Source organism: Micromys minutus (assembly GCF_963924665.1).
Source record: "Micromys minutus genome assembly, chromosome: 13".
In the NCBI taxonomy this organism is placed as follows: domain Eukaryota; kingdom Metazoa; phylum Chordata; class Mammalia; order Rodentia; family Muridae; genus Micromys; species Micromys minutus.
This window is the reverse complement of record NC_137982.1, coordinates 45571784-45594174: the sequence shown is the minus strand read 5'-3', so window position 1 is coordinate 45594174 and position 22391 is coordinate 45571784. Positions and strand designations below refer to the sequence as shown.

General features: G+C 45.7%; 1 protein-coding gene across 1 annotated transcript; it reads left to right on the top strand.

Moving 5' to 3' along the window:
• The first annotated feature begins 5993 nt into the window (after positions 1-5993).
• On the top strand, positions 5994-20727 carry CHRNA1 (cholinergic receptor nicotinic alpha 1 subunit). Its single transcript, XM_080927547.1, has 9 exons — positions 5994-6124; positions 11121-11266; positions 11401-11445; positions 12621-12730; positions 14340-14535; positions 15028-15265; positions 17296-17519; positions 19041-19280; positions 19791-20727. Exons 1-9 carry the CDS (start codon positions 6082-6084, stop codon positions 19920-19922), a joined length of 1374 nt encoding a protein of 457 aa, XP_080783673.1. The 5' UTR covers positions 5994-6081; the 3' UTR covers positions 19923-20727.
• Positions 20728-22391: the final 1664 nt, after the last annotated feature.

The window sequence follows — 22391 nt, the reverse complement described above, 5'->3', positions numbered from 1 at the left end:
AGGAAACATCAAAATTTGGCGAGTCTGCAGCTTGCAGGCTAAGTGATCTTGGACACATCACAGGTAACTGATAAATTATTTCTCCGGCGGCGAAATGAGCCAAATTCCGGCCAGACTAGAGTATTTTGTAAAGGCAGGTTTATTGGGAAACCGCTCTCGGGAAGGTTTACTGGTCCCAAGGAAAGAGGCCAGAGAAGTCATCATGAGGAAAGGAGGAAGAGAAAGAGAGAAAGCAGGCACAGAAAGGGAGAAAGGAGAAAAGGGCGGAGACCGGAAATGTCTAGTTTATATAGGGAAGAACCTCTGGGGGAGGGGAAAGTTTAGAATAGAGGGCGTGGCCAGGTTGGAGCTGAGGGTCCTGGGCGAACCCAGAGGCCAGGTCCACTTTGGTATGTTAAATATGCACCCCAGCCTCTTGTCCTGGGTCTGAATCCCGACAGTAACCCCACCCTGTAGAGCTACTGCGAAAAGGCAGATGACAGGACTCTCCCACTCACTGATGAGAGAGCTTGGAAGCAGACGGAACAGCCATGCCTACTGCTGAGAACCACAGCTCCCAGATTCCGAGCCCCATGATGAACCCAAGAATCTGGTCTGTGTCTCATAGGAAGCACTGGGAGGTCGATCCATTCTACCACAAAACTACCGGCTCGAAGAGCATGGTTCAGAGCTTGCCGGTGTGTTTGGGGGTGGGGGTGGATCTGATAGCACATACCTGTAAATACAACACTCAGGGAGATGAGACAGGGGAATTGCAGATTTGAGGTTAGCTTAGAAAGACCCTGTCTGACAGCAAAACTTCCAAACGACAATAACAACATAGAATTTTAAAGCCCGAGCTTTTTCGACAGACGGAAGCCATGACAGAGGCAGGCAGGTTCCTGGGTAAGATTTGTCAGCCTGAAAAAAAAAAACGTCAAGTTCATCGCAGCCAGCTCTCCGGACATAATGCTGCATACTGTCAGGAGCTGAGCTGGACTTTGGCTGACACCCTTCTGAGGGGAGCTCGCTTCCTTGGATTGCCGGGAGCTGCGAGAGTCCTAGGACTTCTGGGCCGGCTTGGTGTTTCCAGAGGACCTGGGGACAGCAAATGGCTTCGGAGCCCCGGGAAGCAAGCCTTTCAGAGACCTCTGCCGCTGGACTTTAATGACCGTTTGTTGCCACCTGCTGGCCGCTGGGCTGCAGCACAGCCACTCTGCAAGGGTGTTTCACTGGGCTGAGGTGAGGGGCAGTGGGGCTCCTGGAGCCCCATCAAAATATGGCGACCAATGTGGTGGCACACGCCTTTAATCCCAGAACTTGGGGAGTTCAAGTCCAATCTTGTCTACATAGCTAGTTCTAGGCTAGGCAGAAACCCCGTCTCAGTAAAATTAGATCAAATTAAAATGTGGGTGGGGCATAGGCAGCTCTAATTGGACTGGGTTGTAATTTTGTTTCAAAGAGTGGGGCGTGAATTTGGGACGAGCAGGGATGCAGGAGGAGTTGAGGGTGGGGGTTGGGAGTAGGTATAACCTAAATACATTGTATACATGCACGAGATTATGTAAAAACATAGTATAAAATCTAATAAAGAATAAACGTTGTAAAATGTGAGTGGGAATAGAAGTGACGGATCCACAATAACCCATTCGTCAAACCATGAAAATCAGGGTTTTTTAAATATTTATTTATTTATTTATTTATTTATTTATTTATTTATTTATTTATTTGCTGTTTTCAGACACACCAGAAAGGAGCATCAGATCTCATTACAGATGGTTGTGAGCCACCATGTGGTTGCTGGGATTTGAACTCAGGACCTCTGGAAGAGCAGTCAGTGCTCTTAACCACTAAGCCATCTCTCCAGCCTATATACTATCTTTCATTCATTCACTAGTCAATCATAAACACTTCGGAGGGACCCAGAATGGCCCCAGGGTTATTGATAGAATGAGTGTCACATTCTCATTGTTTCCTCAAACAAACAAACAAAATCAGGCAGAACAATCTCTCCTAGTCTTCCAGGTCTGACAATAGCCTGAGCTGACCTGGAACCAGTAATCCCCCTGCCTCAGCCTCTGCAGTAGTGGGATCCTAGGCTGAGCTACTATGCCCTGCTACTCTACTCTTGAATTATAACTTACCTCCACCTACCCCTTAGCAATGACAACTTACTGACTCTCCATCCTCAGCAGGCAGAGGCAACAGCCAAGAGCAAAGAGGCCCAGGCATTGTTCTCACTGTGGGGTCTAGTGGACGAGACAGATGTTGATCAACTGCAGAGTGGACGTCACAGTGCAGTAGGGACAGAGGAGGGGGTCCCAGTAAGAGGAGGGTCCTGTCAGTTCTAACTAGAGACTCAGGCTGTTTGATATGGATTGAAGTTACTTAAGTGTGTCTGTTTTGGGGAGTTTCCCAGGAGGCTGATCTGTAGATATAAAAATTTTCACAGCATGATTTTTTTTATACAAGCTAATGCACAGAGATGTAAAGGAAGCTGCCCGAGTATCCAAAGATAAAGAGTTGCTTAAGCAAATTCTGCACACACATACACACATACATACATACATACATACATACATACATACACACACACACACACACCAAACTAAAGCCGTTGAACATTAAAGAGTGGAGTTACATGGTTTAAGTAGGCAGAAATTTTATTGCTTATTTTGCAAGTTGTAGTAATGAATCTCACGTCTGGAAGCATTTTTATGTCTCTTTTCTTCCTGTTCCTGGATACACAGTCCCTGGTCCTGGATCACTGTGATCTTCATACAGGTATGTCGTGCGTTCCCCTCCCGAAAAGACAGGTACCACCCCAACCTTTTCTCTACACCCCCTATCAGCCCCACACACTTCTTTGTCACCTCTCGCAGAGGTGCATCTCCAACTCGGACCCTCTCGAATCTGCTCTGGCCAGGATGCTGTACATGTCAAAGTCACCAGTGGTCTCCATGTTGCTAAGTCCCCCACCCGTGTCACATTAGGTCCACCAGCAGTGTCAACACAACCATGGAGGGCCCTAACTGTCCTCTGCTCAGCTCCTCTTTCCGGCCCCCAGGACGGTCTTGGCTCTCATTTCCTTTGCCCCTGTCTTCCTCTTCCATTGCTCATCTCCCTTCTTCCTAAGCACGGAAGGTTTGTTTTCTTCTCTACCTACATTCATGCCTTTGACCTTTATCCAGTCAAAGCTTTGCCTATTTAATTGTTTTTTTAAGCTTTTTTTCCTTTAAAATGTTTATTGTACTTGTTTGTGTATGCATTTACCTGTATGTGCCTGTATGAATGTGGACTGAATCATGGGTTAACACATATGGGCAGGTCTGAAGACAACTTACAGATGTCAGGTTTTTGGGCTTTTTTCTTTCCTCCATGTAGGTCCTGGAGACTGAACTGAGCCACTTCATTGGCCCTATTCATTCATTCATCCATCCATCCATCCATTCATTCATTCACTCACTCATTCATTCACTCACTCATTCATTCACTCATTCATTCATTCACTCACTCATTCATTCATTCATTTGGTGTTGGAGATGGAACCCAGTGCTTGCTAGGAAAGCTCTCTACTAGGAGCCATCCACCCTCAGCCTCACCTTCTTCAGTCAGAAGTCTAAAAGGGGCTGTTGTAGCTCAAAATCCTCTTTCCATGTTAGTCATCCCTTTGAATATTCTTTCATTTCTTTGAAAATTGAAGCAGAAGGTTCCAAATTCCCAGATTTGTCTCTCGCCCACGCTCATCCCTTCCTTGTCAAAGCCAGTTAGCCCCAGAGAGATTCTCCTGGGCCCCACCGAGACAGTTTACCCTTCTAGCCTCTGTGGGATGGGTGCCACCCATGGCACCCTTGGCTTTGCTTAGGGCATCCTGGACCCTTGAGGGAACGTGGAGGAGTGTACCCCACTACCCTACCCCCACTCAAAAATTCAAAACATTTCTTGTGTTCAGCTATAGAAATTCTGGGGATTATTCGTACAGTAACTAGAGATGATGAACACACAACTCTAGAGGTTGGAGAGATTACTCCTCTATCGAGAGCATTTGTTGTTTCTGCAGAGGAGCCAGGGTTCCCTTCACCCACCTGATGGCCCACAATCACCCATGGTTCCAGGGGCATCTGACTCCTTCTTCTGACTTCTGCAAGCGCCAGGCACACACATGGTATACAGTCATACATGTGCTGAAAATGCTCATACACCTAAAATAAAACAAATCTAAATGGTGATTTTTAACAAAAAACAATTAAAAACAAAAATTAACTCTAAAAAAATATATAGCATTGCAGAGGAAGGCAGGAAAACGGATATTGTAGACTAAAATGAGGAGAAAAGCCCCATGTTAGGTACTAGGAAATTGTCTAATAAAACTATTGGTGAGCGAAGTGTCTATTGAAGTCTGTGCTTCTAGCAAAAAGATGGTGATACACACAGAGAGAACTGCTCAGGTTTGACTCACGGGAACCCCGTCATGGCGCTCAGTGTGGGTGAGAGGAGGATAGGGAGAATTGGGTGGGTGTTTTCCTAACTCTACAGTCACAGGGTTGCAGGGGGCGAGATGTTTGATTATTTTACCAGCTAACTGATACAATGTTAGCTGTTAGTCACCAGGTAACTGATACAATGTTAGCAGTTAGTTACCAGCTAACTGATACAATGTTAGCAGTTAGTTACCAGCTAACTGATACAATGTTAGCAGTTAGCTACCAGCTAACTGATACAATGTTAGCAGAGAAACAAAAAGTAGCCTCTCCTCTTTGTTCTGCAAGCTACTTATCTATTTGTTTGGACCCCGTGGTGTGGGATAATTTAAATGGTCCCTGTCCTTAGGTTCAAGGTTAGAGACTTTGCACAAGACCCGACCCTGAAGGGACCAGGCCGTGCAAGGAACAGCAGGGTTGTCTTCAAATGACTGCTTTCTGCTGGAACCCACTCGAACCTACAAAGAAGCCGAGTTTGGTTAAAAAATGCTTCCGAGTGAACAACTGCAGGCTTCTCACTGCCAAGCCAATTCCATTTTGGGGGATCTTTTAAACAAAGGGCTTGAAACAGGGCTCTGCTCTGCTTCCCTGAGGGAGAGTAGGCTGAGGGGAGGCAGCAGGAAGCAGGAATCTGGAACAAATGCCACTGGGGTGGAAGACTTTTCCCACAGAGTGCTGTGCTGTAATAACAGGACACAGGAGGCTGCCGTGGGCCCAGCTAACAGCTCTGGGTGGGCTAGGCCCTGCCTGACAGACGAGGGGAGGGATTTAGCCATCTAGGGCCCTGAGGGGAATCCAGTTCACAGAAAAAAAAAATCTTTGTTAAAAGCTGCATATGATCATATATGGAGTCCTCCGGCACCCAGTTCAACATTAGCCACTCTTTTGAAACTCAAGCAGGCACAAAAGATGTCACCTTCAGGCCGGTGACACAAAATTTCATTCCACCTTTAGGGAGTGTGCACTTGTGTGATTAAGGACAATTACATAGTCTACTCAAATCCATAGCTTCTGCCGAAATCATGCACAGAGTCTTTTGCTAATAATTGACTCACGGGCCAGTGAGGTAACTCAGCAGGTAAAGGGGCTCCAAGCCTCATGGCCTGAGTTTGATACCCAGAACACACACAGTAGGAAAACCAACTTCTGAAAATTGTTCTCTCTTCAACATAGGCACCATGACAAACCACCACCCTCCCACAAAACAAATAAATAAACATGACTTAAAACCCCATATATAAGGTCAGGGGTACAGTACTCTGATGGAGTTGTTTTAGCTATTTCTATAGCTATTTCTATTGAACCCACACTTGCTAGTATGTGTGATGTTCAGGGTTTGATTTTCAACACAACACAAAACCACAAGCCCCTGAGTCATGATCTATGTAGACTTTATACTTAGCATGAATAAAGTGATCATGTAAAGCAAGGCACGTCTGTGGTCCCAGAAGGCCCTGGCTTCGAGGCCGTGGGCAGCTCAGCTGTCATACAGGCACACAGGTGATGTAAGACAATAGCGACAGAGTCAGCTGGCTTCAAGGCCAGCAGCCAAGTTCCAGCCATAGTGCCAGGGAGCACACAGGCAGCAAGCCACTGGAGGAGACACCAGCACCCAGGACCCATGGAGCTCTCCACTGTCCTCCTGATGCTCGGCCTCTGCTCCGGTAAGTCTCAGGGACCGGGGCTCTCCTTTGAGGGTGACACGCTATTGTGGCTCCTGTCCCATACCCCGGTCTTGTTTCTTTGATGGGAGCACAGGACACAGCCTCACCAGCCAGAGGCTTTTCTACCAGTCATAGCTTGCTGTTGTCCGGGATGGGATCTTGAGGATAGATGTTTAGTTTGTTTGCCCAGAGTGGGAACTGCCTGGAAGCCATGAGCAAGAGATCCTATGCTCTCTTATCTCCTGGTCCTAGGCTCAGCCATGTGAACGTGGTACCCCTGCCTGGACAATCTGAGCCACTGGTAGACTATGGTAGACATACTGAACTACCTCTGTGTTCAGATGCCTAGTGAAGACACGTCCAACACACAGCGGGAGGGCTGCATGTGGCCAAAAAAAAATCTAGCAGTATATACCAATACAAAATCGTAAACGTATTTAAATTTTGTTATTCTATTTTTTGCTATTTATTATTATTATTACTATTATTTGTAACTAGTTTGCATAGTTCGGGTGTGAACTTTGTGGACGATGAACTCTTTGTCGCTCTAGAATTTGTCTGAGAGTGAAGAGGTTTGATTGGCAGCTACAGGTGCCAGGAAAGGAAACCTGTTAGCAAATACAACTAAACTGTTTCTCCAAAGAAACTGTTTGGTCGTGTTGTTTGTTGTTTTTTTTTTTTTTTAACTTCAGAGATTCGGTTTCTTTTAAGTCCATATAAATTCATTGCCGCTGCATTCCCACCCCTACCCCACTTTTTAAGGATCTTACTAATATGTAGGTTTAATGTTTGAGTTGGACTTATGAAACCTTGCACAGCCCTTGACCTACTCTCTACTTTGGAATGTGTCCCATCACAACAGCTGAACCGCTATCCTGAGCCCCAGACTTCCGGTAGAGGGAAACCGGAGATATGTGTTGATTACTTCTGATGAATTTACTGGTGATATCATCCACTGAAAGCAAGGTGACATAAAACCTGCAACTCCCCTCCCTCTAACATCACTTGAACAAACACAGTTCTTCCAGGCAAGAGCAAAGGCCTTACACACACACTCACACACACACACACACACTCACTCACACACTCACATGTTCTCATACACACTCACTCACACACTCACATGCTCTCTCACACACAGTCACTCACAAGCTCACACACACTGACACACACACTCACAGGCTCTCTCACACACACACACTCACACACACACTCACTCACATGCTCACACACACACACACACTCACTCACATGCTCACACACACGAACACACACACACACACATACACGCACGAGTGCTCACATATACATAAACATTTATTTTCAATAGCAGAGTTAGAGGAAATATCTAAACTCAGATCAATTAAATACTGTGGAATTTGAAGTTGATCCAACCAAATCAGGTTCAGCATGTGCATGCATGCATTTACAAACACTACCCTCAGTGAAAACTTGTTTTTAAAATTTTTTAAAGACTTATTTTATGTTTTGCCTACATGTATATGCACCACATGTGTGCCTGGCGAGTACAGAGGTCAGAAAAGGGCCTCAGATTCTCTAGAATTGGAGTTACAGACACCCACAAACCACCGCGTGGGTACCGGGAACAGAATCTGGGTTCTCTGCAAGAACAAGTGCTCTTAACTTCTGGCCCCTCCCTCCAAGCCCCCTCAGTGAAATCTTAAGTGACAGGCTTCTGAAAAATACCTACATGACCTCTTAGAACTTTCTAACAACAAAGTTCATGTGCAGCTTTTAAGAGAAGTCTCTGCTGTGTGTTTTGATCAAACCCAAATTTCCTGTATTGATCCCACGTGCAATCTGTAATAAACAGAGGATGCTCTGAGCAGGTGAAATCCTGGGTAAGTATGTGTGTTGACATGGGCGTGGTCATGTCAAGAACCCCAAAAGTCTCAGATCCATGGAGGAGTGGGAAAGCCTTCCCCCTGGGGTAAGGCTCTGAGGGAATAGTAAAGCCTTCCTCTGGTGCATGTGTGAATATTGGAAGTTCCTGTAAAAAATGTCCACCCTAGTTTTTTGCACCCTGGGTGTTATACACTGTTCCTCTACAGAACTGTTCCCACTGAGCTAGCTTACCTTGTCCCCTTGATCCAACTGTATAAAAACTCTTCGTCCTTGTTTAACTGTAAGCAATAACTCTTTCTCCCTGTTCAATCTATTTAATAAACACACTGAGCTTCCTGGGTTCTGATCATAGTGTTTCTGTGTGTCCACATGTCTGTCTGTTTCTTCTCTCAGCTCCCTCTCGGTCCCAGTCAGGTCCTTTTTTGGAGCCATGCAAAAAATAAAAATTTAGAATTATAAACTGCAGCCTAGCACCCTAAATTTGTTTAGCGTAAGGAAAATGAAGCTAAAAGATATAAACTGGCCTGCCGGGTGGCACAACATAAATTCTGGAATGTGATCACTTAAAAACTTGGTTTGTCCCGCACACAGGCCTAAAAACAACCTGAAATCACCCAGGCAGAGGCATAGCATGAGGTTGGAGTAAGATTTACCCAAGGTGACTCTCTACAGTTCAGAATTCTTTTCATCAAAACCAGGGTACAGTTCCCTGCGTGCAAATACAAAATGGGCTGATGAAGTGGCTCAGTCAGTGAAGCACTGGCCTTACAAACACATGACCTTAGTTCAGTCTCCCACAACCCATATTTAGAAAGCCAGGCATGGAGGCATTGTCTGTCATTCCAGCACGGGGGAAGGGAAGGCACACAGGTCCCTGGTGCTTCCTGTCCATCTAGCCTACCCACAAGATAAATTTTAGGCTAATGACAGGCTGTCTCTAAGAAGATGTGGATCCGAGGTTGTCTTCCGGCTTGCACATGCATGTACACATACATGTACTCACATACATGCATGCAAATACATACAGTCACACACATGTAATATGATACAGAAAATGCACTTTGAACTTGTGGCTGAATTCCTCTTTTAGCATGAGCCCTCCGGTCAGGGTCACTTTCTCAGTGATTGCTGAACACTAAACAGTCGCTGTTTGGATTACATAGCACCTTCCACACAAACTTCTCCTACCATCCACCCAAGCATCCCAGTCATGCCGCTGACACCTTTCTCAGGGCACATCAATCCCCAGTGGGCTAGTAGCTATTGATGTTAATGACAAATGTCACTCACCACGTGAGGAGAGAGAAGCAGATTCATGCCAGAAGCCAGGTTTACCTTCAAATACTGTAACATTTCTAAAACAATGTTTGCATGCAGTAGATATTCAACAGATGCTTAGTGAGTTAACAAGGTCACCACCGTTGGAGTCAAAAGTATTGATGTGCTTTGACTACAAAGGGCAATGTTGGCACGCCTTGTCTTCTATGTAGAACCTTCCTCTTTAATGCCAGAGACTTAACTGGCATGCGCTGACTCCAGTACCCCAAGCTATATTGGAGCTAGACAGAGAATCACAGAGTTCTCCCTCAGAGTCTTGCAAAATTCTACCACAATGTCTTGCTTACTCATTCTATTGCTGCTGGTCCTGTGGGCTGTTCCCCAGCAGTGGACTACAGCAATGATTCTATAACCCTATGGGGAAAACTCGTATCTCCTCACCCTGCCCATTGAAACCACACTAAGAAATAGAGGTTGAGGTGGAAATTCCTCATGAAGGGAACAAAGCTCCTTGCCATGGGCAAGGGGAGGAGGTGTCTCCGGCACGCTGGTATGCTGGCATGCCCACTCCCCCAGACCTCCTCCGTTAGTGAATCATTGGGCCAGATGCACAGCTTTTTAAAAGTTTATTTTTTATTTTTATTTATTCATCTTTATTAATTTATCTTTATTTTTCTTTTAAAAATTAATTATTTTATTTATTTCCACTTCAAATTACATCTCCCTTCCCAGTTACCCCCACCACAAACCCCCATCTCATCCCCCTCTCCTCTATGACGGAGCTCCTCCACCCGCCCACCCACTCCTGCCTCACCGATCTATCTCCACAGGACCAACGGCCTCCCCTGCTATTGATGTCAGACAAGGCCATCCTCAGTTACATATGTAGCTGGAGCCATGGGTCCCTCCATGTGCTCTTTGATTGGTGGTTTACTCTCTGGGAGCTCTGGGTGATCCAGTTAGTTGATATTGTTCTCCCTATGGGGCTACAATCTCCATACAACACACAAACCACACGGACGCACAGCTTTTCTGGGGCATACTGCTGACCCTTTTGCTTTTCAGTGTGTTCCTCCTGTTCAGAAATATGGGTGTTTGCACAACACCCCCTCTTGAGAGTCATCAGCTTGCCAGCAGTTTGGGAAGTTCTATGAGAAAGTCCTTTGATACCTTTGGAAGTTTTGAGGTTCAGACAACTTAGGAAGCTAAGATGTGAGATGTGGCTAGATCAGGGTTCACGGGGGTCACAGCAAAGATGTCTAAGTTATGCTGAAAGATTTTTCAAAAGCTCAAATCTGAACAGAGATTCCATTTCACCGTTAGGAATGAGATAAGCTGTAATTCTGCCTCTAGGTAGGAGGGGACTCAGTGATCTCCTCTGTGATGCTGGGGTTAAAATCAACCACTGAATCAGTATAACTATTCAGGGGGATTTAACTTACTAGTTAGTTGTGTAGTGCTAAGATCTAAGATCTGGGTGAGAAATAATACCATGGCCAGCCTAGGGCCTGTAAACTAGCAACTACTTTTAACTTTTAATGGCAGCGAGAGAGATAGGAGGCCAGTCAGTCCAGCCACGTCCAGGCTCTGAAACACCCAGTCTTTCTGTGGCTTTCTCATGTGTCGGGTGTCTTGCCGAATGTGATGTGGCCCGGGCTGCGTTAAGTAAGGTCACCTATCCAGAGAACACTGTTGTCTCACTCCTCTGGTGCTGGTGTGGGACTGTTTGTAATAACGGTGTTAGGGAGGGGTCTGTGTGCTTTTCCCGAGCTGGCTGTGCCTCTAACCCTGGTGAGACTGTGTGCCAAGTGGAGAACAGCATCTCACAATGTGTGTGTCATTTTCTGCTTAGCTGGCACTGTTCTGGGCTCCGAGCATGAGACTCGTCTGGTGGCAAAGCTCTTTAAAGACTACAGCAGCGTGGTCCGGCCAGTGGAGGACCACCGTGAGATTGTACAGGTCACCGTGGGTCTACAGCTGATTCAGTTGATCAATGTGGTAAGACCAGGGCTGGAGGTTCCCTGTGGCACCCACCCTGTGGCACCTACCCTGTGGGACCCCATCTCACACTGGACCATCTCCCCTTGGCTTCCCTATTCATGCCCTAAAGAAAGGACCTTCTCTCTTCTCAGGATGAAGTAAATCAGATTGTGACAACCAACGTCCGTCTGAAACAGGTAATTCAGCTGGGTTACTGCACTTACGTTTTGTATTCACCTAAAATCAAACCTGGGCCCAGAGGAAATAAATCTAGGAAGGAGAATCATATACCAAAATGTTGAAAGGAGGTCTGTTGGGATGGTGGAAGCATATATATATATACATATATATATATATACACATACATATACACACATACACACATATATAGCATATATGTATATATACACATATATACACATATGCTCATATACACATATACACACATATAATATCAACACATGTACATATATGTACATATACACACATACACATACATATACACATGCACATATACACATATATACACATACACACATGCACATATACACACATACACACATGCACATATACACATATACACACATACACATAAATGCATATATGTATATACACACATGCACTTTATATGAATACATAAATGCATGCATACATATATACATATACACACATACACATATGCACATATACACACATACATATACACAATATGCATAGATCCATATACACCTATACTTTATATATGCATACATAAATACATGCATATATACACATATGCATATACGCACACACATATACATATATTTATGTATGTATATGCATGCTGATGTCCTGTTTGATTTGGTTCTCTTTTCATGTTTATTCTTCTCTGTGTGGATTCGTTTGCTAGGGAGGCCATAGCCAAGAAATACAAACTAGAAGGCTTTAACAACAGGAGTTGATCATTGCTCTGTCTGGAGGCCAGATGTTCCAAAGTTAATGTGTCATTGGAGTTCGTTCCCTCTGAGGACTGTGAGAGGAAATCAATTCCAGAACTTTCTACTAGGCCTGTAGATAGCTGCTGTCATGTTCACAAAACATTTTCTCTGTGTATTTGGCGTCTCTGTGTGTGATTTAAATTTCCTCTTTTTATAAAGATGCTGGATGAGGGCTCAACCCCATGACCTCATCTTAATTTAATTCCTCTGTAAAGATCCAACTAAGGGCCCATTCTTAAGTATGAGCTAGCACTTTGCAAGAGTGAATTTAACTGTAATAATACAGTTCAGCCGTAACACCGTATTTCCAAAGCTTGCTGGCCCATCTAAACGCTGGATCACTCTAGATTAGACACTGATTCGGCCTTCTAACCCGGAAATGTCTCTCTTTGTAGCAATGGGTCGATTACAACTTGAAATGGAATCCGGATGACTATGGAGGAGTGAAAAAAATTCACATCCCCTCGGAAAAGATCTGGCGGCCGGATGTTGTTCTCTACAACAAGTAAGCAAAGCCACGCAGGGTGGGCCAGCGTCCCCTCGCAAGGACTGCCACATTCGTTTCCCCACCCTTTACATTAAATAACCCTTAAAACAGAACCACGTTGACAGGCGAGGAGTGCCATATGGCGTCCCATGTTATGAATAGAAACAATTATGGAAGCCAAATTAAATCAGGGCTGTGGGTGGGGACATTAATCCCGGAGAGCTGCAATGGTGCGTGGGGCAGCCACGCGAGACACCCGGACTTCCCATCTCTGAGTTCCTTGGAATCAAATATTCCCCCCTCCCTCGTCCACCCGCCCCAGAGGTCTCAACTCCCGGGAGTGCTATTCATCACATCCTGAGTGCCACCCCACCATCGGTGCCCGGATGCCTCCCTTGCCATCCACGGCCCTGCAACAGACTGTGTGTTGTGAAATTATAATGTGATTCACGACACTTGGCTTAATGACACGTTCATTATCATATGCCCTTCATTTGTCAGGGAATATTCATTTCAGAGAGCATCCTTCCAAGGCAGGAACAGGAGCATGCGCAGTCAGCTAGCTAGAGGATTTGCAGTCCGATCAGGTGCTTTGCCGCAGATGCTCCTGGGACCGGTAGGGGCTGAGGATGAAAATGGTGCCCTCTGGCGGCCCTCCCAGCATCGAGCACACAGCTAGAGCTGGGAATGCAGGGTGAGCCCAGTTCCCCACTGTGGGTGATGCGTTTCTGGAGAGAGATGTTGACAGATGCAGTGTCTTCTCTTTAGAGCTTTAGGTCTCTTCACGGACTACAAGAAGCACCTCCGTGGCTAGAGAAAGGGGCTGTGGATGCAGCTCAGTGGTAGAGGATGTGAAGCCCTTATATTGAATCCTGAGAACTAGAGAAAACGAAAGTGGTTTTTTGTTTTTGTTTTTTAATTTGTTTCCGGCTTCTGAAAAGGGATCCTACGTGGCTGTATTGAATTTTCACATGGCCTCCTTGGATGCCTAGTACTAAAGACCACACTTAAGGGGTGAGGGACTCTGTGATTTTCTCTCAGCTACAGTGTTTGCTCCCCTGCTAGTCAGAGGCATCTGAGTTTGGGACTTGTCCCATCGAGTTCTAACCACTCTCAGAAGACCAGTCCCACCTTTCGCCACACACAATATCCGGCGGCTAGGAGTGTTTTATGTTAAATTTCCAGTCTTTCTAGCCAACCCTGAAAGCACACAGGTGGAGTCTGACATCACAAGTGTCTCTGGGGACAGGAACGGAAAGGCTGAGGCGCAATGGGTCCGTGTCACTTGTCACTGTGAAGCCTGTAGTGTCCCACATTCATCTTCGGAGACTCTGACTTGGGCCTTGCTTAATGCTCAGAAATCTGTCTTTGCCTTCTCTCATTGATTTGCGGATAGGTCGGGCTTTACTGTGTAGCCCAGGCTGGCTCAGAAATCTTAATCCACCTACCTCAGCTTCTAGAGTTCTGGAATCACAGGAACGCACCCACCGCCACACTTGGCTAGTGCTTAGGAATGTGTGGTTTTTGGCCATTACAAGTGAGTGCTGGTGTCAGACAAATTTGGGGAACACTCCTGTTGACTGGAATGGAATATTGGAACCATTTTCCTCTCTTATCCTGACCGCAGTGCAGACGGCGACTTTGCCATTGTCAAATTCACCAAGGTGCTCCTGGACTACACTGGCCACATCACCTGGACACCTCCAGCCATCTTTAAAAGCTACTGTGAGATCATCGTCACCCACTTTCCCTTCGATGAGCAGAACTGTAGCATGAAGCTAGGCACCTGGACCTATGATGGCTCTGTGGTGGCCATCAACCCGGTAGGTGGTAGCCTGCTGTGATGCAGCTGGTTTCAGGGCAAGGGCCACCTACGTGTGCAAGTCGGCCTCTGGTCAATCACAGGCTCCTGGCACTACTCCGAACTAGAGAAACATCTAGTTGTGAGGCTTTCAGTTGACTGCCAAGGTTCTTTCAGGAGAGCTAAGCAAGAGCTTGAACAAATTCTCTTTGTTACACGCTGCCTCATGAAGTCCGATAAAATGAGTGTTCAGGGGGGCCTGGGGGTGTGCAGTGCTTTAAAGTTTCCTGGAGATTTGAGTGTGGAGCCACAATGAATAACCCTAACTTACTATATGGTGTGCTCTATAAGAAAATAAACCTATTACCCCAAAGCAGAGGCGGCCCAACATCCCTCTTGGCAAAGCCATCCTCCGGATGGGACTTGGTTACCGTGTCTCTGCCCCTCCTCGGGGGCGGGGGGGGGGGATGATATAGCAGGCGGGAGTCGGTGCAAACCTTGTTTTCACTCTCAGGAAAGTGACCAGCCCGACCTGAGTGACTTCATGGAGAGCGGGGAGTGGGTGATCAAGGAAGCCCGGGGCTGGAAGCACTGGGTGTTTTACTCCTGCTGCCCCAACACCCCCTATCTGGACATCACCTACCACTTCGTCATGCAGCGCCTGCCCCTCTACTTCATTGTCAACGTCATCATTCCCTGCCTGCTCTTCTCCTTCTTAACCAGCCTGGTGTTCTACCTGCCCACAGACTCAGGTGAGTGCGGTTGTCATGGCTACAGCTGCTAAGGAGCTCCTGCTGCTAGTCTGGGGACAGCCAGGGGTAAGTGTGTGCTCACGGACACAAGTCATCATTGCTGTGCACAGTGAGCAGACAGTTGCTGGGTGGCTGAGTGATCTGGGAGGGGCTCACAGCTGGGAACCAAACTCAGGTCCTCTGGAAGAGCAGCCAGTGCTCTTAACCACTGAGCCGTCTCTCAGTGTGGATGGGTATTTTTGCTTACTTATGTGTCTGTGCACTACATGTGTGCACTGGTGTGAATGGAGGCCAAAATAGGGCATCAGTTCCCCTGGAACACGCTTGTGAGCTGCAGTGTGGGTCCTGGGAATGGAGCAGCTAGTGCTCTTGACTTCTGAGCCATCTCTTTTGCCCCCCATATTTCTTTTGAACAATTAAGTACAAATACATATTTTCAACTTTCTAATCCAATGGAGCCTCTGAAAGCAAGAGAAAACACTGCTAGAGCAACACAGAACTAATTAGCCTCTATAAATACTGACTAGTTTATTACCGTAAGTACTGAATACTTACGAGTACTCTAAGCTTGGTAGATGTTTGCTGTTATACTATTATTGAACAGAAAATGGCAAATAACTTGATAACTGTAACGTCTATAGTTCTGGCTCTTTCTTTTGGAGATAGAATTGAGGATTGCTTGCTTATCATTCCTATGTACCTTGCCCCATTTTAGTTGCTCTACAGATTCATAAGGTCACTGGTTCAAGGATGTGCACGGATCCTGAAATCCAAGGATGTTCAAGTCCCTTATATAAAATGACATTGTAGTCACATGGAACCTCTGGGTATCGTTTGATACTTAAAATTATTTCTTGACACACAAATAATTATCACATTGCTTTGCTTGAGGGACAGCGGCAGTAGAATCTACATATATTCAAGATAGATACAATTTAACTTTTCTGAATGTTTTCTGAGTTTGGTTGAATTCTTGTAAAATCTGCAGATATGGCAGGCTATCTGTCTATCTACCACCTGGAAAGGTATACGAGGTCTACAATGTCAGCAGAAAAGGCAACACAAGAGAATTCCCTAGGGACCCCAACAAGAGCAGCCCAAGGTTCTCTATAGCACCCTATAAAGATGACTCAGTGCCAGTCAGCCTGCCCAGCCAGGACCTCTGAGACTCAGGGCCTGCAGGAAAAAAACAGAGGATTTGGGGGATCCCCTACTATAAAAACCAAACCAAGAATTGAGTGAGCAAACAAAACTTTTTAGATGAAACTGAGAAGAGACCAGGAGGTGGTGAGTCCCAAGGCCAGCTGCAGACAGCATCTGGATGGCAGATTTTTATTTTTTATTATAATACAATCAATATTTTGGTCTAGCAGCTTCCCATTGAGAAGGTATTTCTGGGCTTGCCAGCCATCTTCTGGGTAACAAAAAGTCCAGGAGAGAGGTTTATTCAAACTTCCACCCTGGTTCTAACTTTCCAACCCCAAATTCCTCTTGTTTTCCTGAGTCCCAACCCAAAAAAAAAAAAAAAAAAAAAAAAAAAAAAAAAATAGGGCATGAAACAAAGTTGCCATTTGCGGCTTTGCAGCTGTAATAGAAACCCTGGCCATTTGATGTTGTCAGGGCCCTGTGGTCTCACAGGAAGGATCCCCAGAATTATCCTCTGAGAACAGAGAACATGTCGGTTACGTTCCTTCGCCCTGGGTTTTGGTGGCTGATGAGTGTGCAGGGTCAGAGTGATGGCGCGGCACAAGTGGATGCTTTAAACAACAGCAGCCTGTTTCTTTAGTTCTCAAAGCTCATACGGAGAGCAAGGAGCTGACAGGGCCAGTCTATTCTGAGGCCACTCTCCTTGGCTTGACAAGACACTTGTCCATGTCCCCACACAGTCTTCCCGTGCATGTGTGCTCCCAGCCACCTCCCCTTTACTATGACACCAGTACAATATTCTTGTTCTGCCCTAATCCAAATGCTGATGTCCCGGGGTTTCAGGAACAGATGGGTTGTTACATTTTTCTTTTTTGACTTTCTAGGGGAGAAGATGACGCTGAGCATCTCTGTCCTACTGTCCCTGACGGTGTTCCTTCTGGTCATCGTGGAGTTGATCCCTTCTACCTCCAGCGCTGTACCCCTGATCGGGAAGTACATGTTGTTCACCATGGTCTTTGTCATTGCTTCCATCATCATCACCGTCATCGTCATCAACACACACAACCGTTCGCCCAGCACCCACGTCATGCCCGAGTGGGTACGGAAGGTGAGTTCTGAGACCCACAGTGCAGTCCTAGCCGACACCTGACTGATAGCCTCTCTGAGGTTTTAGGGAACTTGGGGGAAGGGACCGCCTCTTTGTGGGGACAGCTCATGTAGTCTTCCCAGAGACGGAAGAAAAGTAAACTGAGTTAAGCCCATTCCCAACTCCAGTTTATGGGCTCTGATTAGGGATGACTAGATCCCCGTCTTAGGTTTGGGCATTCTTAAGATTTTTATTGGTGTGTCTTCCAATTTGTGAATAGACATTCTTATTTTCACTGATGAAAATCATCATGGAGAACAGAACAAGGAAGAGAGAGAGAGAGAGAGAGAGAGAGAGAGAGAGAGAGAGAGAGAGAGAGAGAGGAGAGAGGAGAGAGAGAGAGAGAGAGAGAGAGAGAGCAAGAGATCGAGAGATCAAGAGAAAGGAGAGAGAGAGAGAGAGAGAGGAGAGAGGAGAGAGAGAGAGAGAGAGAGAGAGAGAGAGAGCAAGAGATCGAGAGATCAAGAGAAAGGAGAGAGAGAGAGAGAGAGAGAGAGAGAGAGAGAGAGAGAGAGAGAGAGGAGAGAGGAGAGAGAGAGAGAGAGAGAGAGAGAGAGAGAGAGAGAGCAAGAGATCAAGAGATCAAGAGAAAGGAGAGAGAGAGAGAGAGAGAGAGAGAGAGAGAGAGAGAGGAGAGAGGAGAGAGAGAGAGAGAGAGAGAGAGAGAGAGAGAGAGAGAGCAAGAGATCGAGAGATCAAGAGAAAGGAGAGAGAGAGAGAGAGAGAGAGAGAGAGCAAGAGATCGAGAGATCAAGAGAAAGGAGAGAGAGAGAGAGAGAGAGAGAGAGAGAGAGAGAGAGAAGGGTCCCAGTGTGAGAAGTGGGCTCTCACATATTTACATTATTGAACTGAAAATGTGTTAATAGCTCACATATGTTTTTATTTTAATTAATTTTGTGGCCATGCTGGGAATTGAACTCAGTAAACATTCTTGACGAGCACTGTACCACTGAGCCATGTCCCCCACCCAGATATTCCCATTTTGACAAATATCACAGAGATAGTAAACTGTGTTGGTGTTGGTAACACAGGCTTCCCATGTAGGATTTGTGGAGGAGTAATAGTCCCTGTTAGACGACTCTGGGCAAGACCTTACATACTTAACATCAGGAATAACAAGAAATAAAACCAGAAGAAAACAGAGTTATTTTGTGAAGCTAAGGGCTTACATACTTGAGGACCCAGGAGCAGTCTGTAATCACACAGTCCTGAGAACAGACTGCCAGGAACTTTCAGTTGGCTGCGGAATCTGAAGTGTAGTTTAACATTGGCGTCTGCACAAGGCTCCCTCCAGTGGCCAACTGCTTACATTACAGAATCATGGCTGCAGCCAAGACTTGGTGCAGTCTTTGATCTAGTACAGTCATTTTGTTTTAAGGACAAAGAGGGTGATTTGCCCAAGATCACATCGCTTACCCATGTCAGTGATTCTGGGAATATGGACAAGAAGTTTCATGCCAGGGATTTCTTTTTTTCTGGTAGGTTTTTATCGACACTATCCCGAACATCATGTTTTTCTCCACAATGAAAAGACCATCCAGAGACAAACAAGAGAAAAGGATTTTTACAGAAGACATAGATATCTCTGACATCTCTGGGAAGCCAGGGCCTCCACCTATGGGCTTTCACTCTCCCCTGATCAAGCACCCTGAGGTGAAAAGCGCCATCGAGGGTGTGAAGTACATTGCAGAAACCATGAAGTCAGACCAGGAGTTCAATAATGTAAGCTGTGTGGCTCCCAGTCCACACCTCTGCGTCTGTCTGTCTGTCTGTCTGTCTGTCCATACATCTGTTCGACCGTCCATCCATCTGACCATTCATCTGTCCATCTGTCCATGATAGGGTTTCTCTGTGTAGCCGAGGCTGTCCTGGAATTCACTCTGTAGACAAAGCTGGTCTCAAACTCAGATATCCTCCTGCCTCTGCCTTCTGAGTGCTAGGATCAAAGGCGTGCACCACCACTGCCAGGCCAAGTCACGTCTGGGTCTAAAAGATCAAATGCATAAGTGTGACTGGGGGCTAATCTGACCTTGACCAATGAACTAGCTTCAAGCTCCAGCAACTGGCTTGAATGTGCTGTGTTGACCACCCCTGGCAACTATAGTAAGTCATTTTGGCTTAAATTAATTATGCAAAAACTAAAGATTATAATATCAGCCTCAGGGGTCAAGGCCAGACCAGTGGGGGATGCTCTGAGTCTGTGTCCCATCTAATGACCTCTGTTTTCCCCAGGCGGCTGAGGAATGGAAGTATGTTGCAATGGTGATGGACCACATTCTCCTCGGAGTCTTTATGCTGGTGTGTCTCATCGGGACCCTGGCTGTGTTTGCAGGTCGGCTCATTGAGTTACATCAACAAGGATAAGCAGAAGCTGAGCTAAACCTACCTCTGCCCCAGCCGCAGCCACCACTAGGAAAGATGGAAGAGAAGAAGCTCTGTCTACTTTAACTCTTTCTCACTTACCAAACACGAGTGTTCTACATGTCCTGTTAATGCCAGTGATCTCTGCTCGCACCACTGTGTTCTTGAAGTATCTCCCCTTTGCTTCTGCTTTTAACACCATCAGTCTCCTTACAGAGTGAACGCTTTGTAGTAAATAAAGATGAGGTTTGTCTAGCAAAAAACTACTTTTACCTGCATAATCTGTTTTGCTGACCCAAAGGTAATTTTACGGTAATCACATACAAATTGTATCAAAGCCTCATGGTTTAAAGTAGATTTCTGAAACCAGGAGAGGGAGAATGGTTTCTTAAGTGGTTTTTGTTTGAGAGGCCTTCTTGAAAGTGTGCTTACGATGCCTGGGGAATCGTACCTGGAGATCTGCAAATCCACACAGAGCTATAACTGAGCCTCAGCTCTCCCACGTTCACAGAGCCCCAGGATTCTGTTCGCAGGATCTAAGGAAGAGCAGATCTCATCCTCATCAAGGATACGCTTCTGACCCCAAGAGAATCAACTCGCCCACAAGGGTTTATTTTATCCAAATAGTTTCACACAATCTCCATAATGAACCTATTTTACAAATGAAAGACAGTGAATTTGTGGAAAGTTCAGCTCTGCTCCAACTAGGGGTAGAAGAACTGAGCTCTGAACCCAGACAGAACTTAAGATACTGAAACAGGAGCTGGAGAGATTGACTGCTCTTCCAGGGACACAGAGTTTAAATTCCAGCAACTGCACTGTGGCACATGGTGGCTCACAACCATCTGTACTGAGATCTGATGCCCTCTTCTGGTGTATCTGAAGACAGCTGCAGTGTACTTAATATATAATAAATAAATCTTTAAAAATACATAAATCATTTTTAAGTTAAAAAAAAAAAAGAATTCTAAACCAGTTTGCAGCTGATGGGGTCACCTGCTCCCTGCTGTCCCTGCCATCGTAGCTTGATCTAAGTAGTTCTGGTCTGTGTTGTTGGGCACTCTACATTCTCAGTTAAAGCCCCTGGCTTTTCCTTCAGTTCTTAGACCAATCATGTTTGGAGTTCAGGTCCTATGAACGGAAGGAGAAACATATGTGCATACCATCACCATCTCGGAGATCTGGAGAACGATTTCTCTGCCGCACACTCTAAGCTAGTACAACCCCCAGGCCAAGAAACCATGCGGCTCTGCCCTGAGAAACGGCCTCCGAATCACGAACACATCTGATCCCTGTCAGCTCCAGGGAGACCTGTAAACTGCACAACCAGAAGGCCAGTCCAAGCCCAGGTGGCTTCAATCTCCTCCAAGGGACTTCCTGTCACCCCTGCACCACTGCTGGGCTCTTTCATCTCAAACAGTTCCTACTTTAAAGTGAAAACAATTGGCAGTTTCTCAAAAAGTCATACTGGGGGTGGGGGGGGGTTACCAAGCCACTCCGCAACCCCATTCCTAGGTAGAGCGCCAAAGGAATCGAAAGAAAGGCTTACACTACTTGTAGGAGAATGAGCAAAAGGGGTGTGGAGACTGGGTTTTGAGATGTATGTGTTTAGGCCTCAGGTGCCAGCCACATTTTATTTTTATTTTGTGTGGGTTTTGTTGTTGTTGTTGTTTTGCTTTTCGAGATAAGAGTTTCTCACTGGTCTGGAACTTCAGTAGCTTAGGCCGGCGAGGTAGCCAGCTCCGAGATCTTCCTGCCTCCCCTTTTCTGCATAAGATTTTGTTGGCACAGGTTCCTACTCAGGTCCAAAACCAAGCATTTTGTCAGGTGATCTAATTCTTTAACTTTTTCCACTCATGGCCAATAGTTGCTCGAGAAATGTTACATAGAAATATAAAAATATGTATAAAAAGAAATCACAAAGAAATTTAATTAAAAACCCTCTGCCACGCATATCATTTTATCAAACCTATTAAGGACACAAAACAAATTTGCTTTTAAGAGGGGTGTATTCGTTGTCTAACCAATCCCATCCAAAGATAGATGAATTTGATGCTTACCAGACAAATTTGAGTCTCACAATGCTTCGGACAATGGAAGGCAGTGTCACAAGTCTTTTTTCAGGCAATAAACACCATGTGCCCATCAGAGTGTAAGGTCGCTGCAGTCGGTGACATTCAACAGTAACAAATGTGAACAGAGGTGGATCGGATGGTGTTCATGGTGTAGTGCAGTAACACACACAGTGTGAAGTGTCATCCTTGTGTGTTCGGAGCAGAGGCGGCAGTAGCATTCCACAAGGTCACTTGTGAAAACACTGCCCCAGATATCCAGAATCATGAGTTTGATTTTTTTGAGATAACTAAAACAAAACAAAACAAAACAACAAAAACAAATTTTGAATGGTGATTGCATATTCAGAAACCTTTTACTGTGGCCCAGTTTTTCTGCAGCCCCACATTTGATCACATC